The following is a 21,657-nucleotide window of genomic DNA, read 5'->3' on the forward strand; positions in this document are numbered from 1 at the left end:
CTCAAAGAACAGATGTTAGGCCTTAGCAATGCTCAGTTCTGGGCATTTAACTTCTTTGCCTTTTCTTGGTTCCTTGCTTTGCATTTTATTTAGGGCTGTGTGTATATTTTGCAACCCTTTTGTTGCAATTTCCATGCTGAGTCCAAAGATTTTATACCATTTCACATAGGGTCTTGCAGACTGGTTTCCTCATTTTTTAAAATCTTTTCACAGTTTGGTTTTGTATTCCTTTAATTGTCATTACTTTTCTCTATGGTTTAATTCATATGTAATTAAGTTATCCTTGCAGTTACACCTTCCCTATTTAAGTTCAGTAATTTCTTTTAAATTAGTCTTGTACCACCACATCTTTAGAGGTCTGACTGCTCCCAATTATTAATTATCTGTGAGCTGTGGAAAACCTAAATACTGCAGTGTGGAGTGAGGTTCCTTTCCCCCTTGTCTGTGGTGCTAAGTCCAGTATTTAGTGATTGGACAACCTTACATAGCTCACATACCTCACAGGGCAGGTACAATACTGCCTCAGACTCTCCTCCTACTCTGGAATTCATGATTCAGTGCAGGACTGAGGGAGATGCAGAGCCATTGCATTTTTCCAGTCCCTAAAAATTTTCTAGTGAATGCCTCAAAATTCAGTTTTCTGAATGCTTAACATTTTATCAACAAGAAAACTTAATTACATGTGTGCAGAACTACCTCACTTTGTTTAAACCTGCTGTTTGCTAGTTTTGTCTGATCCTCTCTAGGTCTTGTGATAGAAGAGAGGCGCACCGACTTCATACATCACTCTTCTCTGCCTTTCACTCCTTCTGTTCTTTTTTAGGTTGCAGATTCCTCAGCTATTTGTACCTTGTGTGGAAGCAGTTCCACCTCCTTGATCAGGCCTGACATTTTACTCTGTATTCTTGTTGAACATAAAAAACTGAGATTCCATGCAAGATTTTTGAAATGGGGTAAAGTGCTCATTGTTCTCCACAACGCTTTCGTGTCTGCTGGAAAGCAGCAGGAAGGGCAGGGAAGTGTTTGCACTCACACACCTCGTTCTGCTTCTCTTCAGACTTCCTGCCTGGATGCTTCCTGCTGTCGGTGAAATAATTTTTGCCCTTCAGACAATAAAGCTCTAACTGTATATGGGAACCTGGGAGTGCTTCCAAATTCCCAGGTCTGGCTGTGCCCTCTGGCTACATCCTGTCCTGTACATTCATCAGCATGAGTGCTGTCTTTGCTCTCTCGTTTCCATGGCAGATAAACTCTGGGCATACAGTCCAGGAGCTCTCTGGGCTCCTGTCTCCTGCAGGGAAGTGTTCAATGACCTACGTGGCAAACAGAAGGGTAACATCACTGTGCACCACCTAGGAGGAGACCCTCAAACTTGAGAGCAAAGGAATTTGTAAGACTTCCATTTTTGGCCCACAGTAGCAGGATTTCTTGACAAAGAATACTACAGCAGAATTGAGGAGTGGGGAAGCCTGTAGGAAACATGGGCTTGTGGATATAAGATGTCTAATAAATAAAACAATAGCATTGAATTAAAAATATTAGAAGAATAAATGTAGACTTTTACATATCAAAATTTTACATGTCCAAAGCCTAGACTGCTTACTGAAAAGGAGACATGTTAATGTCACAAAGAAAGCATCAACAAGGTGAAAGCTGATGTTCTGTTAACTTCAGTTGCCATACTCTACAGCAAGTTAAAAAAATCACATTTGCATGAGTGATATTAGGTATACAGTTTTAGTTTTGCTTTGTCTGTGTTCCTTGTGTCTTTTCAATGTAATAGCCTCTAACACTTTAATATTATCAATATTAAAGAATGTTTCATATTATCAATAGCATTTAAATCCAGCTTGCTCAAATAAGTGAGTTACTTCTTGTAGAGATGGGTCTTAGTTGTAATCCTAAACTCAAGGGGTCCCAGGATCCTGGACTAGCTTACATCTAGGTCTGGAGCAGGTATACTTTTTTCTTCAATAATTGTTCAGCAGCTATGAAATGTCTGCATGTTGCCTTTGTCTTGCTAGTAGAGGAAGAAGCACCTAAAATAAGTGGCTGAAACACATATTTGGTATGAAAACTATTTATTTGCTGTAACTCCTACTCAAAAGAGGTGGTTTATGATATAAATTTAATATTTATTTACATTCACATAAAGATTTCTTCGTTCACAGATGACTTCCATGATTTAGTTTTAGAGGTGATGAATTTTGTTCTCTGCTGCATTTCTGGACTGGCAATCCTCTGTTTCTATAGCACAGGTAGAACACAAACAGGCAGTGTAAACTTCCTCACACCTCCTTGTCCACGCAGTTTGGCCCTGGCCTGGAAGGTCACCCTGGCAAGCACAGTGGAGCACAGCCTCACCTAGCCACGCTCCTGAGGTTGTCAACGAGGGAAGCACATGAGTTCATTAAGGAAGAGCTGTTTTTTTGAGTTTATTCCCTCCGCTTGACAGACAGGCTTAGCATTTTTGATGACAAATGAAGTGCTATTCTTAGCATTCTTTGGCTTTTCTTCACTTCCTAATGAAATTCCTTTTCTTCTTCATCAACAGGACTCATAGATGCTTTATTTCATATTCCCCTGGTGCTGGGCAGCCAGCCAAATGCTGGGTTCCCTCTCCACCAGGCACGCGCATGCCAGAGCCATCGGGTGCTTTTTGCAGCACTTGCTCTTTCTTATGCTGCTTTTTCCTTTCCACAGCTGTATGCAAGGCCTGAAGAATCAAATCTTTGTTGTTCTGGACGTTGTAGTAACTTAGATTCACCAGTTTGTCAAAATTTTCCTCTGAATAGCTCAGATTGTTTATGTAATATGGGCCACAGGCATTGGCAACATCAACCTCACCCTCTGCCATCTCTGAGGGACTACGCTTCACACCTAGCAGACAAACAATGACTTGGTTAACTTGACAGAAACAATTAGGGTCTGGGTGTTTCTCAGGCAAGCAAAAATAGTGGATCACAACCCTAAACTAAATCAGGTTTTTGCTCGACTCTGCATAGATGGGACACAGCATATGAGCAGGCTGAGCTTCTATCTGCTAGTACATAGAATAAATAGGTTATTGGAAAGGAAGAGGTAAATTAATTTTGTTGGATTCTGAAGATTACTGGATTCCAGTATGTGCCTTTGGCTGCTAAAGGACAGCTGAAGATCCCACCTGTGGGGCAGAGACCTGAGGGTGTGGAGATCCACTGCTGTGTGCTATCCTGCAATCCCACGTCATGGTTTCACCCCAGCCAGCAGCTCAGCAGCACAGCTGCTTGCTCAGTGCACCCTGACCACTGGGATGAGGAGAGAATCAGAAGAGCAAAGTGAGAAAATGTGGGTGGAGATAAAAACAGTTTAATGGGACAGAAAAGGAAGAACAATGTAATTCTCATTACAGATCCCAAACAAGCTTGGAAGAAAATTAACTCTTTCTCAGATTAAAACAGGTTCTCCTATGTTTTTATGCTTCCTCACCATTTCCACAGACCCTTTGATTTTCTGACAGCTGGCATGAGGGAAAGAGAGCTTTAGCAACCCAGAACTGGAAGTTAATATTGTCAGAAAGGGTATCAGAAACATGAGAATTTTTCTGTCAGCCTCCAATGAGACCATCACATTGCCAAGAGGTTGTTACTGTGGCAAACAAGCACCCTTCACAGTCACAGGAAGCTGCACCACGAGCCCTTTGGCAAGGAGGTAGGCACTGGGAAAAGTCAGCATCTCAGTGACAAGACCTCGTGCATCTGGGGAATCTTCTGTACCAAGATGGATCTAACAACATTGATCAAAGGGTTCTGATTTTCCTTGAAGGGTCTCTCAGAGTCCAACAGATGTCTCAGCTTTGCAGACAGAGTTACAGTGAACTGGTACCACTCAACTGAAGCAGTCCAAGTCTCACACAGAGAATTCCTTTTCTACTTGATTATGGAATAGCCTAACAGTGCAGAAGTTAACCAGTTTGAATATGTCAACTGTGCTTGTTTACTGCCCAGACTCTAAATTCCCCTTCTGAACAAAGTGATGGATGAGCTGCCTATGGCAAAACTGCCTGTTCATGTGATTGTACTAAAACTTCACATGCTGTACAATTTAGATCTGGGCTAGAGCACGGTACTGAAGCACCATAAATTAAGATGATCTCTGCCTGTCACTAAAAAAGGGCAGACATCCTTTTCCAGCCTCACAGGACCTTCTGCAGCATCCACCCTGCTGCTATGGAGGTCAGGTCACAGCTGTAAGGCGTCAGTCCTCCCAAAAAACTGCCTGCACAGAGTTCTTCTGTGCCAGCTCAGCTTACACTTTCCTCGAGGGGGCATGACAAGGACCCCTTCTTTCTCTTCCTGTTTAGTCTAGTCTTGCAGCTACCAGCTGAACCGGTTGGGCAACACAAGCTCACCTCAAGTGTATGCAGTATGCAGATACCATGCACGTCATCAAATTCATTTTCTTCATACCTAGCAAAACCCCTTTTTAGACTCCCTGATAATATATTTTGGCATTTAGCATCTGCACATCATCAGATGTACACCTGATAGTAGATAACTGACTTCGGCTAGGCATCCCTCTTTTCTGGAAATTATTGAGGGGAGGAAGGAAAGCAAACTCCCTCACAGAGCAATGCAAAAGAGCAGTGCAGTATGGAAGCTAAATCTCAGCTCTTCTACTTCTTTCCTCTTTCCTCCTTTCTTTAATTCTCTCTACCAAGGGCAACTGCAGAAAGCAACCTTTCAATTATCTGATCAGTGGTGAGAGCTGGAGTAGAATGGTATGTGTACATGCAAAAATGCCCTTAGCCTATTTGAATACTGTCCAAAACCCTAGCTGTGCACCTCCAATGTGTAATGAACTCCATCAACACAGCAAAAGCACCATATTATTTTTTACAACTTACTTAATACTAAAGGATAAGAATTGATGTAATTGGGACAATAGTTTCTGCACTTGTTTTGGTTTTAAATTGAATGTACCATGTACTAACCTAGAACTTCTGGCTTTCAAGTATACTGTGGGGCTTTGAAGTGAACTCACAATCTGATTGAGGAATTTTAGCATCTGGAAAAGGAGCAACTGAGACTTTGGTAGAAAGAGAATATTGTGGCATGTGGGTTATAGTACCAGGATTTAGAATTAATCTGTTTAAAAGTGCCTGGTAATGTTGCTATTGAAACTCTTCAAATTTCAAAGTGAACAGACACTGTTGGAATGGCTCAGTGTTGTGCTTTCATCACTTCACTATGCTTCACTGTTACATTTTCATCACTTTGCTAGTTCATACTTTTGTTTTGAAGGTTATCTGCCTAACTGTAAGCCTTGAAATTATTTTAAACAATGAAAACCTTAGACTCCTTGGAGCATTCTCTAACAGGAGAGGATGACTAGTATGAGAGGAAATTACCCCTGCTAATTTCTGCTACTGCAGATAAACAGACTATTCTTTTCCTCACTTAACTACAATCTGCTTATGAAAAGCCAAAAAAAAAAAAAAAATCTGTAGAGGAAAATATGTGCCAAAGGCTAATCCCACATGCTTCTCTACTGTCCATAAGAAATCACACATTTTAAGTTTCTTGATATGGTTCAGATCTAAGCAGAGAGTTCAAGTCTCTTATTGCAGCATGATTTGAAAAGAGATATTATCCAATAAAAAAGAGGGAGAAAGTGGCTACTGGCCCTGTTAATGTGAAGGATAACTGTTAACTTACCAGGTGCTTTGTATTCCCTGAAGGTGTCATTTACTAGAGGGAAAAATACCACAATAGGTGTTTCTGGGCTCTCTTTATCACCAACAATGTAGCATTCCTTCAGATGTGGAGTTTCCTGGTCATCTGGCACCTCTGTAGGGAAAGGAATTCCCTGTTTTGCGAAGTACTTAGAGGCATCTTTCAGGGGCTTGTTGCCACAAACAGGAAAGCAAAACAAAAGAAAATATCAGAACATGCAGGAAGAACTTTGAATTTGACCAAAATCTAATTTCATTTGGAATATTTGTGAGGCAAGGGACAGGTTCTGACAGGTTATGGTACATACCCAGTTCAGGTGTAGGTTGTTTATGGAGCCAGGACTTGGAAGGGCAGAGTTAAGTGAGATGGATCTGAGTCCACATGCCTGTCTTTAAAAATCTACATTGGCTGTATTTCACATTTGGCTATGAAAAAGTTGCCTTTAGACAACTTCTCATTCCTAAGGAATTTAACATTCCTAAATGCAAACTCTTATTGCATTTATTTGCATATCTGTTCTTCTGCATCAAACCCTTCTATTGTTGCAGTTATATTGTCCTGAAGGTACATTTTCCCTTGCATAGGAATATGTATGATTCCATTGAGAAATACTAGACAGTGTTTAAAGGCAATTAGCTTCATTCATTCTATTTGTGACTGCCTTCAAATCAGCTAAAACCACTTACATGTAAAAATGGGCAGGTACAGTTTACTACATTATTACTTCCTGATAACATTTTTACTGTTCCATAAAGATATGTGACACCCAGCTAAAAGCAAACTGTTAACTTATCAACACCTCCCAGATATTGGGGAAAAACAAAAGTTTCTATGAGTAGAGGATTAGCTGTTCTGGGAACTCAGTGATGAAACAGAGAAATCAGGGAAGAAGAATGTGCAAGACTCACCCCTGTCTGTGAACCTGAGCTGTAGTTGAAATGCAAAATGACATCCACTTTCCTTTCTGGTCTCATAAGGGGTGGGTAACTGGTAGCAAAGGCAAAGGCAGTATCAATCAGGATGAGGTAGTCTGTTGCTGTTGTCAGGTGGTTGGGCTGAGAGTCCAGCTCACAGTCTAGGAAAGAAGCACGTTTTTTCAGAGAAGGTGCCCAAGGCAAGAGAAGTGCTGAGGAAAGTCTATTGTTAACAAAAGGGGACTTCAACTTTTCTTGGGTCCTAGACCTACCTATATAGCTGATGGCTGCAGTTCAGTAATTTCTCAGTTCCTCATCTGACTTCCTCTTTTCACTCTTTACTCTGCAATTTCTTTGGCTTTCCTCTGACTAAAAGGGATTAATTTAGCACTCAGGAGAATAGACTTAGTTCATCTTGTGTGTGAGTCTGATCAGTTGATGTGGGGTTTTTTGTAGTTTTCTTTTTTTATTTTTCTGTTAATGAAACATTAAAACAGCACCTCACTCTCTCAACACAGTAAAAAGACTAAATATTTTGGGTGCCTTGCTCACTTTGAGAACAGGAACACAGCTACAATTTTAACAGAATATCTAGTGACAGATATTAATGGTATATATATGAATAGAAATTCCCTACATGGATGACAGGGAATACCATTACAAAGGTTATATCTTACTTAGAAGTAAAAATGTAACAGGAAACAAAGCTCCCTGCCACATCCTTTGAGCCAGGCAAGAGACAGCATATGGTAGCACCAGTGCCATGTCGCAGGCACAGCAACAACTGGCTGGCACAGACAGGTGCTGGGTGAATAATTGGGATCCTTCTCACCTATCAGTCATGAGACTTCATGAATTTTTTTGAAGAACTTTTTTTGAAGCCTCTCCTGCTACCTAATCTTAGCTTTCAGTGACAAACAGCTTCAAATACTATCAGAATGAAACAGAAAAGCAGTTAGCCTGATAACTTTTTAAGGATTGTTTCTTTTTCACAAGGATGGTTTAAACTGTAACTCAAAGCAGGGTGTTGTTACCATACCTTTCCACCTGGAAAACTCGCTCTCTAAGTAGTTGTTATTTATCTGGAGGCCTTTCAGGAAGTTATGGATTTCTGAGGCTGCCGGACGTAACATTGCAACATCTCGAAAAATTTCTGAAAAGCTGTCAGGAGGACAAACCACTCGAGTATCCAGCTCATTTGGTCTTGTAGGGAATAAGGCTTCATCACCTGCAGAGGGAAGAACAACAATTTATATATGTGGCTTCACTGTTGAAGTCAATCTGTGAAGTCATCCTTTGGTTTAATATGGTTGGAAAACTTGGATTTCTTTCTCTTTTTACTTCCAGGATTTTCACAAATCTCATGTTTTTTAAACTAAGCTTTGAAAAATCCCTTTCTTCTTCTCATTTCACAGTGATAAAGGCTTTGTTTGCTGCAAAAGAGTCTACTTCACCAACTAGAAATTTCTTTGCTTTGCCATGATTTTATCCATTAAATATCTTGTGTTTAACTTTGTCTTCCTTTGCTACTCTATGCCACATTATCTCTCTCAGACACATAAAAAGCCACACAATAACAATCTCTCAGACACACAAACATAATTAATGCTCCTCACCAGCAAATACAAAATCCTTGACTGAACAACCAGAAATTACTTCCTTACAAGTGCTAGAAGATAGAATAAGGAAGCCTTTTTGAAATACTTCTCTTCCTTGTCATATTTTCATTGTAATGTGTTTGTCTTTCTTGTGTTTCATTGTAATGTATTTGTCCTTGAAATCTGACCCTGCAGATCGTTCTTAATTTGGTATCATGTTTTGCAGATCTCATCCTTATGACTAGTTTGGAATGACTTCCAGTAGTAACTGAAGTTTGTGTCAATATTTTGTAGACTTCAGAGATGCAAGAATGTTGTTTGCTCTCATTTCTCTGGTGTTTCAACTTCTGAGAGAGGAGATGGAATACTGTGGAATGCTACGGGAGCATCTTACATCTACAGGGATCTTTTTCTCTAGTTTTACCCTCGTGCTCAGAAAACATCTCATAAGAGGGCCATTGTCTCTTTTATTTTTCTGTGTTGGATCCTGTGGGTTCTTTTCACATACAACTAAAATAATTGCCATATGTAATACATGGCATGAATTTCCTTCTGGTCTACATGTGGATAATGGAAATTCCTGAGGAGAATGGTCTAAAAGGGCTTTGAAAAATTCAGTAAGTAGCAGCACAGAAGAAAAGCAAAAAAAAGATAAAATAAAACAAAATAATCACATAAGAACAACCCACCTATGTCAGTAATTTTGTCTCGGGTCCATTTGTGCCAGAAGTCTTCTGAATTAACAGATATATACCAAGCATCCATGAGATTCAAGGAAAATACACTGCTCCAGATCCCTGTGGCACAGGATGTATTTGACAGAAAATAAATGGGGTGCTAAGGAATTTGATTTAAACTTTTTGAATAACTGTGTCACTGGACACTTCAGGGAACAGGGGCAGAAATGTCTCTGCATCATTCTAGAGAAGGTACGAAGAAAGTGCCAAGGTGTAGAAAGGGGGTAGTAACCTGACAGCATTTCTGAACAAAGAAGGGAAGACCTGGGTCCTTTTCTGAAATTGTAGCCAGGGACAGAGAGATTCTAAGTTGTTTCCTTATGCCTCACCATTAACTGCAGTGAAATCTCCACACAAGGAAAAAGTTTCTGCTTCTCAAGAAACCCACTGAAACTTCCTTTTCCCTTTAGGCAGTTGGTGGAAGTAGAAAGAACAATGAGGCAAGAGATAGCTTTTGCAAAGGGAAGAAATGTTTCCTTACTGCTTTCACTTTTTTACGAAAGAGGGAAAAAAGATAAATATTACAACATATTTGCACTCTGAAATGGAATACACAACTTCTGTTGCTGACAAATATATATTTAAATATATATATAGAGAGAGAGAGAGAAAAAGAGAGAGAGAGAGAAAGAAAGTCTCATGTCAGTAAGCATAACCACAGATGAAATCAATAAATCTGTTAAGATAAGATCACAGAGAAAATGAAAAATCCTGCAGATTGTGACCTGCTATTCTGGTATTTTACCATATACTGCTCCTGGCAGATAAAAACACACTAACTGTTAAATTTCAGAAGAGGGGTTTGTGCAGGAACAGATTACATTATATTACTTTTTCCCAGAACAACGAATCACCTTCCAAAAAGCAGATTCTGGATTCTGGGACTTTCTTCATCAGGCGACCCATGAAGAACTCACTGCCAAAATCTTCTGCACGAATGAAGGCACCATATTTTGGGAATCCTACCTCATAGGGGGTGAATTCCACCCATTCTAAAAGAAAAGGCATGAGATAGACTGATTACAGCAGCAGAGGCATAATTATTTGAATAAAACACAATATTGGCCAGATTAAGGCAGACTGGTTTCTAATTATGGCACTTTGCAAGAAGGCATTTATCCACTGTACATTTCACAGCAGTAAACAATTGAACAAATGAACAAAAGCAGAACAAATTGTCCTCTTACATCTACATGTCTCTATAAACTTTTTGACAGTTTCTACAGAAGCGCATAATGTCTTCTATTGTCCTGTTTTTGATCCTGAATACAGAATTATACTAAGGTCTTCAAAATATTAACCAGTAAATTTCTCCTCTGAGGTGGATTAGTCTTTCAAAGTATTTGTGCATTTAATTGATATCTTTATCTAATCCTAAATTGACCCCAACTGGGATTAAGCATGAAATGCAGTTCTGGAGTATTGTTACCTCTAAAATCCTGGTCGCTGATTTTATCCTTCACATTGAGAGAGAGATAGATGGGCAGGGGGTTTTGACCCTGATTTAGTGCCTGCTGCTGATCTGTGAGCTTATGGCAGTCCTCCTGTTTTGAAGAATGACAGTAGCTGAGGAGAACTGGATGACACAAAGAGCCTCCCACTTCATCTAACCCGGGGTTCTGGCAATGCAGTGCATACATGACTCCAACAGGGATGCTCCCCAGTTGCTTAGTTCAGAAACGTGCTGTCACCCCTATCCCTGCCCCAATGCTTCACCACACAAACAATCCTAAATTCATGTGTTGAAAGAATATGGTAAGGAGAAAATGCTGTCACCTATATTTTTTATTTCAGAAAAAATGACTGGGAATGTTTGAAAAGCACTTTTGACAGGAAATATTTCATTATGAAAGAGTAAACCCCTCTCTGACTGCCCAGAAAAACCTCTTTTCCTCAGACCTGTGACAGAGACAAGGTTCATGCAGAGTTAATGTTCAGCAAGGCTTGGCCCTTCTGCTACAGAGCTCAGGCAGGGTGGAAAGGGTGGGATGGTTTGGGAGCAGAACCAAGGTTTGTGAGTGTGCTCCTACAAGCAGAACTGCAGGTGCACCCCCTCACCAGAGCAGCCCATGGAAGGATGGCTGTGCCACCAGTGCCACCAGGCTTCCCTTGGGCTATTGCTGGTCAGGGGACAGGGCTGTGGGGACGCTCACAGCTCCCTGCTGAGCACAATCCCAGGGAGTCTCTACCACTGTGCAGTAGAAATGTGGATGTGTGTAGGGTTAATCATATTACAGGGGGAAAAGTTTTCTCGTTCTAAAGTATAAATGGCCTAGTGGGAAATAAATATTCATGAAGATTAAAGTAGAACCTGAACACAGGTATTGATGGAGATGTTTGCAGGGTGATTATTAACAGCTCAGAGATACTGCCTTTGGGCTGATGATTTTCCTTTGCCTTGCCTTATTGTGCAGCTCTTTTAAAAGAACAGCAGGGTTTTTATTCTAATATTTACATGTGAATTCACAAAATCATCAAATGGTTGGGGTTGGAAGGGCCTTTAAAAATCACTTAGTTCCAATCCCACTGCCATAGGCAGGGACACCTTACACAAGACCAGGTTGCTCCCCATCCAACCTGGTCTTAAATCCCTGCAGAGATGGGGAGTCCATGACCTCTTGAGAACCTGTTCCAGTGTCTCACTATCCTCAAAGTGAAGAATTCTTCCTAATACCTAATCTAAACCTACCATCCTTCATTTTAAGGCCGTTTCCCTCTTGTCTTACCACTACATGCCCTTGTGAATAGTCCCTCCCCAGCCTTCTTGTAAGCCCCTTTTAGATTCTGTGGGGAATAAATGAAAAGTTGATCATATTGTGAGTTTCCTGTTATTTCTTTTCATTCCCATCTTTTCTGTACCACGTGTGATGTTAAGATCTGTATAATTACAGACATAATGAATGGTACTGCCAAGGCACATGCATTAGGCATCTATATGAAAAATAAACAAACAAACAAAAAACCTCTTTTGCATAAGGGTGGTCAAACATTGGCATGTGTTGCCCAGAGAATTTGTGGAGCCTTCAGCTGTGGAGATATTCAAAGCCCATAGATGAGGGTATCTGGCCCTTGCTAATCCTGCTTGGACAAGATGAACTCCAGAGGTCCCTTCCAATTTCAACTAGTTTTTGATTTACTGTCTTTCCTCAGTGCTGTATTCACTAGATAGTCAAATCTGAAGAGAAAGGTGCTGTTATTGTACCTCATCATGTAACATGGTTTCAATGATGAGTCCCCATAGATCTGTGAAACACAGCTGATGTCCTTCCTGTTTCCTCTGGTGCAACTCTTCCAAATAGTATTTCAGACGATCAGGAGCAAAACAAGCAACAAACTTATTTTTAAGTACATGCTTTCGGACATCATTGAGGGTTTCCTTGAGATCTTTTTGGGACCAGTCAGGATCTTCATACAAGTTTGACATGGTCCTAAGAAAAACCAAACAAACAAAAAACCAAAGGAAAAGTGTGCGTTCTGAAGCAGAGCTTTGGGAAGTTATGGAGGTTTGTGTATTGCATCATTTCATTTATATGAAAAAACAACATGTGTTTGGTACTATCCACATATTTAATTAATTGCAAATGCAGGAAAACACCCACTGAAAGAAACAACAACAAAAAGCCACAGCAGAAAAAGAAAGCCTTTTCTTGATAGTTAAGATCACATAACTCAAGATTACTCCTTGATGTCAATTACGGAAAAATTTCTGTGCTCTTATCTTGGTCTTACCATGTTGTTCCAGATAAACCAGTGATATATGAGACACAGTCCAAGACATTCATTTCCTGTACACTGAGGAGGTGAGCATACATGGCTGTCAGAGCTCTGGTTCCACCTCCCGTTGTCATGATTGCCACCACAGGTACCTGTTCAATCCCAAAATACATGCATTTAGTGATATGGTCTAAGAAGGGACAGAGACATCTCTGATTAGAATGAGAAATTTACAGCACTGATAAAGTAGTAAAAATACACCACCAGTCCAATGTGAAGAAAAACCTGAGTGAATAATGGGGCATGTAAGGAGTAAGAAATACTTCATATTTCCCTCTGTCAAGCAGTTCTGCATTAGAATATGAAATCCATTATCACATTTTCAGTGCTCTGTTTGAAAACCATTAATACAGAGCAGCAAAAATTAGAGGATCTTCTTTCAACTGAATCAGATTATTGTCAGATACAAGAGACCAGAAAATATCAGTGCTGTTTCAGAGTTTCCATGTGAGCAGTAATAACTACTCTTTTCTTGAAGTTTGCTGAAATTATTGTACAGTTATTCCACAAGCCATACTAGAAATGTCATAACTGATGGATTTACGAGCACAGGCCAATTCGGAACCCCTGAAGCCAGAGGCTGTGACACCACTCCCTTTTAATGAAAGGAGGGAAAGAGAAATCATGCTCACTCCACCTAACACATATACTGTATATACAGTACTAGGTATGCAAGAGAGCAGCAATTACTTGCTTCTGTGATCATACAGAAGTCCAGGGACTGGAACTCTTCGGAAAAGAATTAATTCATAAACATGAATTGGCTTCTTTAACAGTAAAAACAGCTATTATGCATTGGAGTGAATGAATGTCATGTACAAATCAAAAGAATACAGAGAGATTGTATGTTCTGTAGGGAAGTATGGGCTCTATATCTGAGGGGAAGGGAATGACCCATGAAAGGCAGAGTCTTGCATCTGAAAGGTCCAGCTGTGCAAGAACTCAGTTTAGGTCAAAACAAGAAAATTTATCATGTCTGCATTTGAGTTTAGGCTTCACACTCCAGTCATGGGTGCATAATTAAAAAAAAGAAACCTGATTTTTCCTCTGCCTTAAAACCTCTGTTATCAATCCTGTTTGCTGAGCAAGAACATGCTGAGCAGATGAAGTCAGATTGGCAGTGTGCTGTGCTCACACAACCGGATGGTGGCACAAAGGGTAAAAAAACACAATCCAATTTCAACCGTGAGGGAATGAAGTGATGAATCCACTGTTCAGATCTGGCCAAAAAGAAACTTTGGCCTTGGTTCTGAGATCACCTAAGCCCTTCTCTACTTTATGGGGCAGACTGCTCCTGAGCACAAGGCTAGATTCTCTAGGGCTACAGGCTTTTTATTCATGTTTATGATGAGTACTCATTTCATCCCTAGAACAGAGAAAAGAAGTCAGCCACTGAGAAAAGAACTCAGCTGTAGCTTGTACAGGAAACTACAAGGTTTCCAAAAAAATGTGACCATCAATACTATGTTTTGACGCTCACCTGTGCAGAAAGCAGAAAATAATTATGTCTCAGATACCTCATTGTCCTGCAAGTCCTCTTCCAGATGGAGAATGTCCTTCAAGGCAGCTGCAACCACCTTCTTCCTCTTGTGAATGAAATCCTGTTCCTGGACACACAGATCAAACCCCAGGCGCACATCTAGGTCTTCCTGGCTGGAACAGGGAGCAGGTATCATACATCATGTTTGTGGTCTAAGCCACCATTTAAATTCCTTTACTTCCTAAGTAGATATGTCTTCACTACCAGGTCTTTATGAAGCAAAGCAGAAAGATATTAAATGTTCTGGATTGTTCTCAGAGAAGAACAGTCCATCTGCCTTTGAACTGAAAGGAATATTTTTCTCCCTGCCAAAGATGCCTGGAATTAAATACAGCTACAAATAACAGCCGCTCCTTTTCAGACATAAATCCAGAAGCCTGAAGAGGGCAGTGTTTCAAAGGTGGCTTTTAAAAGTTGTGCAAACTTCTATTGACGCCTGCAAAACGTTCTTCTACTGAAGCTGCAGATTTACACACTCAGGTGTTCCTTTTATGTCTATAAGCACTACATTTGCGGTTTGAAAGCTGCTATGAAAATCTTGCATACGCGTTCTAAGGAAGAAGTTTTTAAATGACAGTGGTAAACTGTATGCATATTTCATTACTGAAAATAAACAGCATGATGGAAAAAGCACCTGCTTTTCTGGAAGTTCTCTTCTGTTACAATATACTACATAATGTAGCATATCCATCTTATAAATTTTACTAAGGTCTGAACAATATTCCAAAATGGTGTGTTTCCTTGGTTTAGAAATAAGCAATCCCTTCATTGAGTTTATTTGCATTTATCTCTTTGAGTAGACATTAAAACAATAAATGCAGGTACATTTATTATTTCAATTTTTTTCACATCTTAGAGTACACAGGCACTCTGATTTTGATCTTTTAATGGAAGGAAACAGCTAAAGAGACCTTTTGGGAAACAGGGTTTTTTCAATTAGTTTTGAAATGTTGCCTTTATTGAGAATCTGCATTTGGCAATAAACAGTAGATGTCTACAGTGTGTCTACAGTAACCTTTACCATGTAATATTGATTGCAGCACAGTATGAACAGAAAATTGGTGTGTTCTTTATAAAACCTTTTCTTAACTCCCCATCCCATTACAAAAACTCCATTGCTGAAAATCTTTGCATTATGTACTGAGTGCATTTTATTTTATAGTCTGAAATGAAGATGGACCAGCATTCAGGACAAAGGCAGTAACAGTGGGATTCGAACTTGTTTTACAACTATCTAAATACAAAGAACCAGGGGGAAAAGCACAGGTGTCTTACCATTTTTTCACCTTAAGGAGCAAATCAAATTTTCTGTGCTGAAAATTGAAAAGGTACAATAATGATTATTGATATTTTGTTTAGGATAGTCCCTTTCCCCCAGTCAGACTAAGACACGTATCTTTCGGGTCATCACAACACCTACAAAACTCTGAATCTCAAAAAAAATGAGATCTCTTCTCAGTATTTCAATAGTAACCAGAGATGTGCACTGATTTAATAGATGAAGACTTTAGTACACTATCATCTGGAGTCCACATGTTATCTCTCCCATAAAACTGGGTGTAGCTTGCCTGGTGCTAGTTAGCTACACAAATAAATACCAGAAGAGCTGCAGTGCTGCAGCTCACCTCCCTGGAAGGATCCACCACTGAAGATGGGTGTTGAAACCAGAGCCTCTCCCATAGCAAGGGGAAGCCAGAGAGGCTGAGCACCCCACACGTGTGGCTTGGGTTTGCTTCCCGGGGCAGTGTGCCAGGCTTCAGCCTCACCACTCTGTCCCAGCGGCACCCAGTCATCTCCAGCCTCATTAAGGACATGGACAGTACAAGGAGCATGAGCCACAGCTTAGCTGTTTTTCTTCTTCCCCCTTTTCCCTTGCATTTCCCATTTTACTTTGCCCCAAATAATTCGCTTCACTATGCATTGCCCTAGATTGGAGGGAGGTTAGAAAACAGCTGCCTGTATAAAGAGAAGTGGCCCTTGGTTTCTGCTTCATGCAAATCAGAGAGAACTTCCAAAAACCTGCAAAGGATTCCCCATGGCCAGCACACACTCACCTCACCAACTACTTCCTGCTCAGAGGGGAGTGACTTCAGAGGGATTGTCAAGGGGACACTTCTCCTCCTTGGTCCACATGACATGCAAGTACACTGAAAAGGAGCATGGAGTGCTTTTTGGTTAAAACAGAAATGTCTTCCTCTTGCTCCCTACTCACATGTAAACGTCAGGTCATAGAACTGTCTGTGTTGTCTACCATGTTCTGGAATAACGTACAAAGGTGGGAAGCTTCGTCTTCTTCCTGAGTGCAACATCCAGGGAGGGTTGCTTGTATCTGGCATAGTGGAAGAAAGTGGGATCTGGGAGAGGGGAGCGGGAGTCAGAGCCCACTGAAACTGTCTGGGTTTCTTCAAAGGATCCTCTCACTGTAAATGTTAGCTCATTCTCTAAAACAATGAGATAAAATGCATACACAAAGTTACTTACAATTGTAAATAAAAAGAGAGAGAGAGAAAAAAAAAAGAAGCAAAAGGTAGCTTTGAACAAATTCCTTCTCCTCTTCCTTTATATTTGAAAATCTATATTCTAAAAGTGATCCAAACCCCAAATCTTTCAGGTGACTGTATCTTTATAATGTGCTGAGCAAGAAGTCAGATGGGAATGTGGCACGGATGGCACTGAATTTTAGATTGCTACTTTTCTGTTGCAGTTTCATCATGACACAGTGAATACAACCAGCTACTCTGCATGGTAAATAATCCTCATCCCAGGCCAAATAATGAGCTGAAGAAGTTCTCAGCCCCCTAAAATAAGATCTGACTCTGCAGCAGATGACCCTATTTATATGAATAGCTTAGGTAATCCTGCCAGTGTGCATTATGCATGCTCTGAGGTTGCCTACCAGATCCAGCCCCTCAGGGGATGTGGGCAGAGGAACTTCTAGATTCTGGATCTTGACCAGGGTCAGGCAGGAGCCAGCTGCTGAGTGGCTAATCCCTGCAAAAAATGAGGTGTTTCTGTGCATATGCGTAAGTCAAAGTGACAGAGATCCTGAGCAAAGTTAACGCCATGGACACCTGAGGAAGCTTCTTCAGGGTTTAGCAGTACTGCAGCAGAGGTTTGCAGAATCTTAACTTGGGTTTTAGATACATTCTGTACAAGCATCTGATTCCAGTTGTTTCTAGTCTGGCACAAGACTCTCTATGAAGTCAAAACCCTGAACCTATACCTGCTGCAGAACTGGTGGCATTCCTTACTGCAAATTTTGTACAGATCACCTTAAATGTGATCAAGTAAAACCTTAGTAGTTTGCTGATGCAATGTCCAGGCCTTGTTAGAGACAATATTTATTTTGAGAAGTAATAATCTTACCCGAAAAACGCCTCTTTTGCCTCCTGCTGTCCAAATGAACTTCCAGACAGGCTTCTTCACGACACTATGGTAGGTGTGATGAGGACAGAGAATTAGATAATTCATCCAGCCATCACACCACCAGTGCTGGCAGATGTTGAAAGGATCACTGTAGGAAAGGCCATTGTTTGAATGTGGGGGCCAGCTGTGTTGGACAGTTTTGCCAGGCACAGTGAATGTGAGAATTAATTTATTGTCACATGGGAAGATGGTGCTATGCTAAATTCACATTGTCATTTTCAATGGATGCAGACAAAACAAGGGAAAATTATAATAGCCATAAGGCTCCTCTAAGGTCATGTTGGTCTCCTTAAAGATAAAGCTCCTAAGAGAAAGTATCATTAAAAAATAAAGACTTTCCCTCACTGACATTATAGTCAGCCACGGTAAGGAATGATGTGGGAAACAACACAAAAGAACAAAACATTATTTTACCACTATTGCCCCATTTGTGATGATGGTTTCAGGAGGACCCGGGCTGGAAAAGAAGAAAAAAAAATATATATTTTATAAACAATATGTTCTGGATACTGTCCTGAACTGAACACATTTCTCTCTCTAATTTTTTTATTACTATTGTTTTCTTTACTCCTTCTTATTATTTCTGTATGCTCCCTTGACACTAGATGCCACATAATGACCCAGCAGAAATTATTAAATTGTTGTAAGGCACGTGGAAAGTTCTTGCCACAGCCTTAGTAGCACAGGCATGACACAAGTTGGGTAGCAACGTTCTCCTCAGCCACGATTTTCCCAGAGAAAACTGTCCAGTAAATCTGCAGACTTACTGCAGTGGGATTTCCCAGCCAACTCTGAACTATGTAAAACAAAAATCTTAAGAGAAAGTCACAGTATAAAGGATTCTCAACTCCTCTCCATATCATGGCATTTTTCCTTTTGTACAATGATTTTTTTAAAGCACATATTAAGTTTGGAAAAACTTGTCTCTGGCTCTTAAGGTGATACTGGATCTACAAAAGGTTTCCCTGCACTAATGTATAACTCCAAGCTGCCAATAATAATGGGGTTTTACTCACATGGTCTCCAATACAAACTCAACTTCCAGCTCCTCCTTCCCCTGAAAATAAAATAAAAGAAGTTGTCTCAAGTAGCATGTACAGAGGTTTTCAAAGTGACCTTAATTTTTTCAAGCACTGTATCCTTTACATTTAATAAGTAAAAATATTCTGTTTTGTACTTCCTATTATCAGCATTAAATGACTGAGGCAGCTTTTTCTCCTCCAAGGGAAAGTTCTCAATTGTACTTGCAGAATGAAGGGTGTTTGGTACTTATAAATCTCCCTAATAAGCCCATTTCACACTTTCTTCTCTGCCAGCTTCCATACGCTGAACATGATATGCTAAGGCGTAGTATTTAGGAAAATATTGTGGAAACAGATCATTTCCCTGTGCTTGCATTGTTTTGGTTTTTATAGTCTTTATGAGGATTAGATAAACTCTTATTTTCTATCAGATTATTGAAAGTGCAAAGCTTCCATAAAATTGCATCTACTCTGGGGCTTGGGAATTTGGCCACGACCTGCGCCAAAGGAAACCAACAGGAATTTGAGAAGGCCATCTATTTTGTCACTGATGTGCAGTTTCCAGGATGTTAATAAATTTTGCTACATTTTTATCACCAAGCTGGTCCTGGCAGTAAAACCAGAAGAGACAGTACATCTCTTCAAACAGAGGGGAGAGGATGGACATCACGCTGCACTAAATATCTGACCAAGCTCTTACCTCTGTGTTTAGTGGGAATGCTGTAAAAATTCTTTCCCCAAGGGGGATTTTAGCTACATCAAAAAGCACAATTGCACGGTCATCATCGCGAATGACGTCATCATCAGAAACAGTAATTTCCAGAACATTCTGGGAAAAGAAATGAAAAATATCCAATTCACTAGCATGTATGACATACAAGAAGTATGACATTCTGCAGCTCTTCCAGGCTTAGTGTCAGCTTTACAGAGAGGAAATAGAAAAGTATTGATGAAAAAGTGTGAGAAGGAAGAGTAAGAAAGGGAGTACAAAGAACCAGGTAAGGTAAGAACCAGGTCGTAGTCTTGTCAACTAAAGCTGAACTGAGATCTCTTTTGGGTCAGCTGTTATGCTTTTAAGTATATCTCATAAAAAATGCAATCTTCTAGGGAGAAATATGGATTGCCAAAAGTCCTATATTGCTTCATATGGGATAGATGGGCAGTAGAGATCACTTCATATTAATAATCACCTTTCTAGATCTTTGGACATTCTGCTTTCAGCCACCTGCTCACAGGTATTTGAGTGTAGTTCAATTTGCAGCAGCAAACAAATCTTAATCATACTAGAATTTGGCATTATCTCCTGCCATTAATTCATGTCCTTTCAGAAAAAGATGTATTTTTCTGTTACAGTGTAATTTTATATTTTCATTTCAATTTCTCTGTGTAATCACTGTCATGGGTCCCATCAGCCTCCCCCAAGGAGATCAGACTCTCATTACCCATACATAAATAATAACTGTCTGTTAGGAGTAAACTGGATTCCAGCAAAGCCAGAATTGTTTTGCTTCATCTTACTTGGGGAATTTTAAGTAAACCCAGAAATGCATTTGAAGACATTTTAGTTTAGGGGTTTGGGGCTAAACTGAAAGACACTGCCTAGAGATTAGATGAAAAAGAGAGGTTTTGGGTTGTTTACCTTGACTTTTCTCTGTATCCGGAAGTAGAAAGTTTCATTCCACACAGGATTTCTACAGTTTTTGATGGTTTTGGTGTGGAATATTTCATCTGAAGCTGTAGGCAACCAGAGCCTCACATAGCAATCAGATTGGCTTACTGTAAAAACATAAGCACAAAATATCTGGCAGAGGAGGCACAATACAAGCAGTGGAGATGTTGAAATGATCTGTAGCTTCAACATGGGTGAGAGATGGGCAGTTCTTTCTGATAAACATTGGCCAAACCAGGAAGATAGAAATCACACAGCTGGATAAAATTAATTTATTCAACACAACATTATTTTTAATAAACAATGTATTCAAACAATTATGCATAATCTTATACATTCAAAGAAAAAATACAATTCTAGCTAACAAATTGAAAAGTGTGTCTATTCAAGAGTCTTGCTCCATATCAAAAATTTGGCAGGCAAAACCGTGGCAGAGGCAGCATTACTTCAGACCCTGAGAGGGATTGCACATAAATTGTCTCTGTAGCAATTTAACTTTGTGAGAAATATCAAAAGAATCAGGTTTAAGTCTGATTCAGATAGTACATGTCTGGCATACCTGGTTATTAACTCCTTATGATTGAAAATTAATTATTCCAGTGACCTTGATCATCGTCTCCCTAGGCGGGGTAGGAAGGGAGAGGCCTACCAGCAGTACAATTGCTGCTTCAGAAGCTCAGTAGGAACTGGAGCCTTTTCCTGGTGTTTACTGATGCCTGAAGGACCTGGAATCTAATTCCTACTTCACACCTCTTCCCAGGAGAAGCGAAGTGGCAGAAAGGATTTGCATCTTGTGGATGGAGGGAGTGGAGTGAGGTTGCACTTGCTCTAAGTTACTATCTCCCATAGATCCTGGACCAAGCGAGCACTAAAGAGATTCTCAGACCTTGGGCAGGAACTTTTCCAGCGGCAGCTAGAAGGGTTGATTCATCCTGTTCTGTAAACATGGGCTTTGGCAAGAAAAGAGGAGGAGTCTGGTGCCGTGGCAGTCTACAGAGAGAATCACCTCATGAGCAGGGAGAAGGGCACCTACTGTCTGTAAGCACGGTAGAGGTCCTGAGTCAGCTCCTCGAGGTAAAGAGCAAGTTCATCCCCGTCTTTGTTTAGGATATATTGCTTTGGGATATTTTGCTTAAAAAAAGGGTGTTGCCTGAAATCCAGAGACCCTGTGACTGGGACATGCTCAAGGGAGGATGCCTGTCAATTAGGGAGATCCCCATGTAACACTTTGTGCTGAATCTTGAAGGAATTTCTTGACACTGC

General features: G+C 40.3%; 1 protein-coding gene across 1 annotated transcript in view; it reads right to left on the minus strand.

The window, feature by feature from the left end:
* Positions 1–2,557: 2,557 nt before the first annotated feature.
* LOC131584183 (cytosolic phospholipase A2 epsilon-like) overlaps positions 2,558–21,657 on the minus strand; it is a 31,600-nt gene continuing 12,500 nt past the window's right edge. Inside the window, exons 4-21 of the mRNA XM_058849082.1 lie at positions 20,365–20,501; positions 19,426–19,554; positions 18,720–18,760; positions 18,118–18,160; positions 17,644–17,707; positions 16,549–16,718; positions 16,332–16,424; positions 15,553–15,590; positions 14,255–14,390; positions 12,693–12,829; positions 12,166–12,391; positions 10,393–10,507; positions 9,818–9,955; positions 8,916–9,023; positions 7,668–7,856; positions 6,623–6,789; positions 5,697–5,883; positions 2,558–2,880 (exon numbers count right to left, since the gene is read on the minus strand). Of these exons, the coding sequence (XP_058705065.1) occupies positions 2,558–2,880; positions 5,697–5,883; positions 6,623–6,789; positions 7,668–7,856; positions 8,916–9,023; positions 9,818–9,955; positions 10,393–10,507; positions 12,166–12,391; positions 12,693–12,829; positions 14,255–14,390; positions 15,553–15,590; positions 16,332–16,424; positions 16,549–16,718; positions 17,644–17,707; positions 18,118–18,160; positions 18,720–18,760; positions 19,426–19,554; positions 20,365–20,501 (2,441 nt within the window). The remainder of the gene's footprint in view (positions 2,881–5,696; positions 5,884–6,622; positions 6,790–7,667; positions 7,857–8,915; positions 9,024–9,817; positions 9,956–10,392; positions 10,508–12,165; positions 12,392–12,692; positions 12,830–14,254; positions 14,391–15,552; positions 15,591–16,331; positions 16,425–16,548; positions 16,719–17,643; positions 17,708–18,117; positions 18,161–18,719; positions 18,761–19,425; positions 19,555–20,364; positions 20,502–21,657) is intronic.

The sequence above is a fragment of the Poecile atricapillus genome, chromosome 1 (assembly GCF_030490865.1).
Source record: "Poecile atricapillus isolate bPoeAtr1 chromosome 1, bPoeAtr1.hap1, whole genome shotgun sequence".
Taxonomy (NCBI): Eukaryota; Metazoa; Chordata; class Aves; order Passeriformes; family Paridae; genus Poecile; species Poecile atricapillus.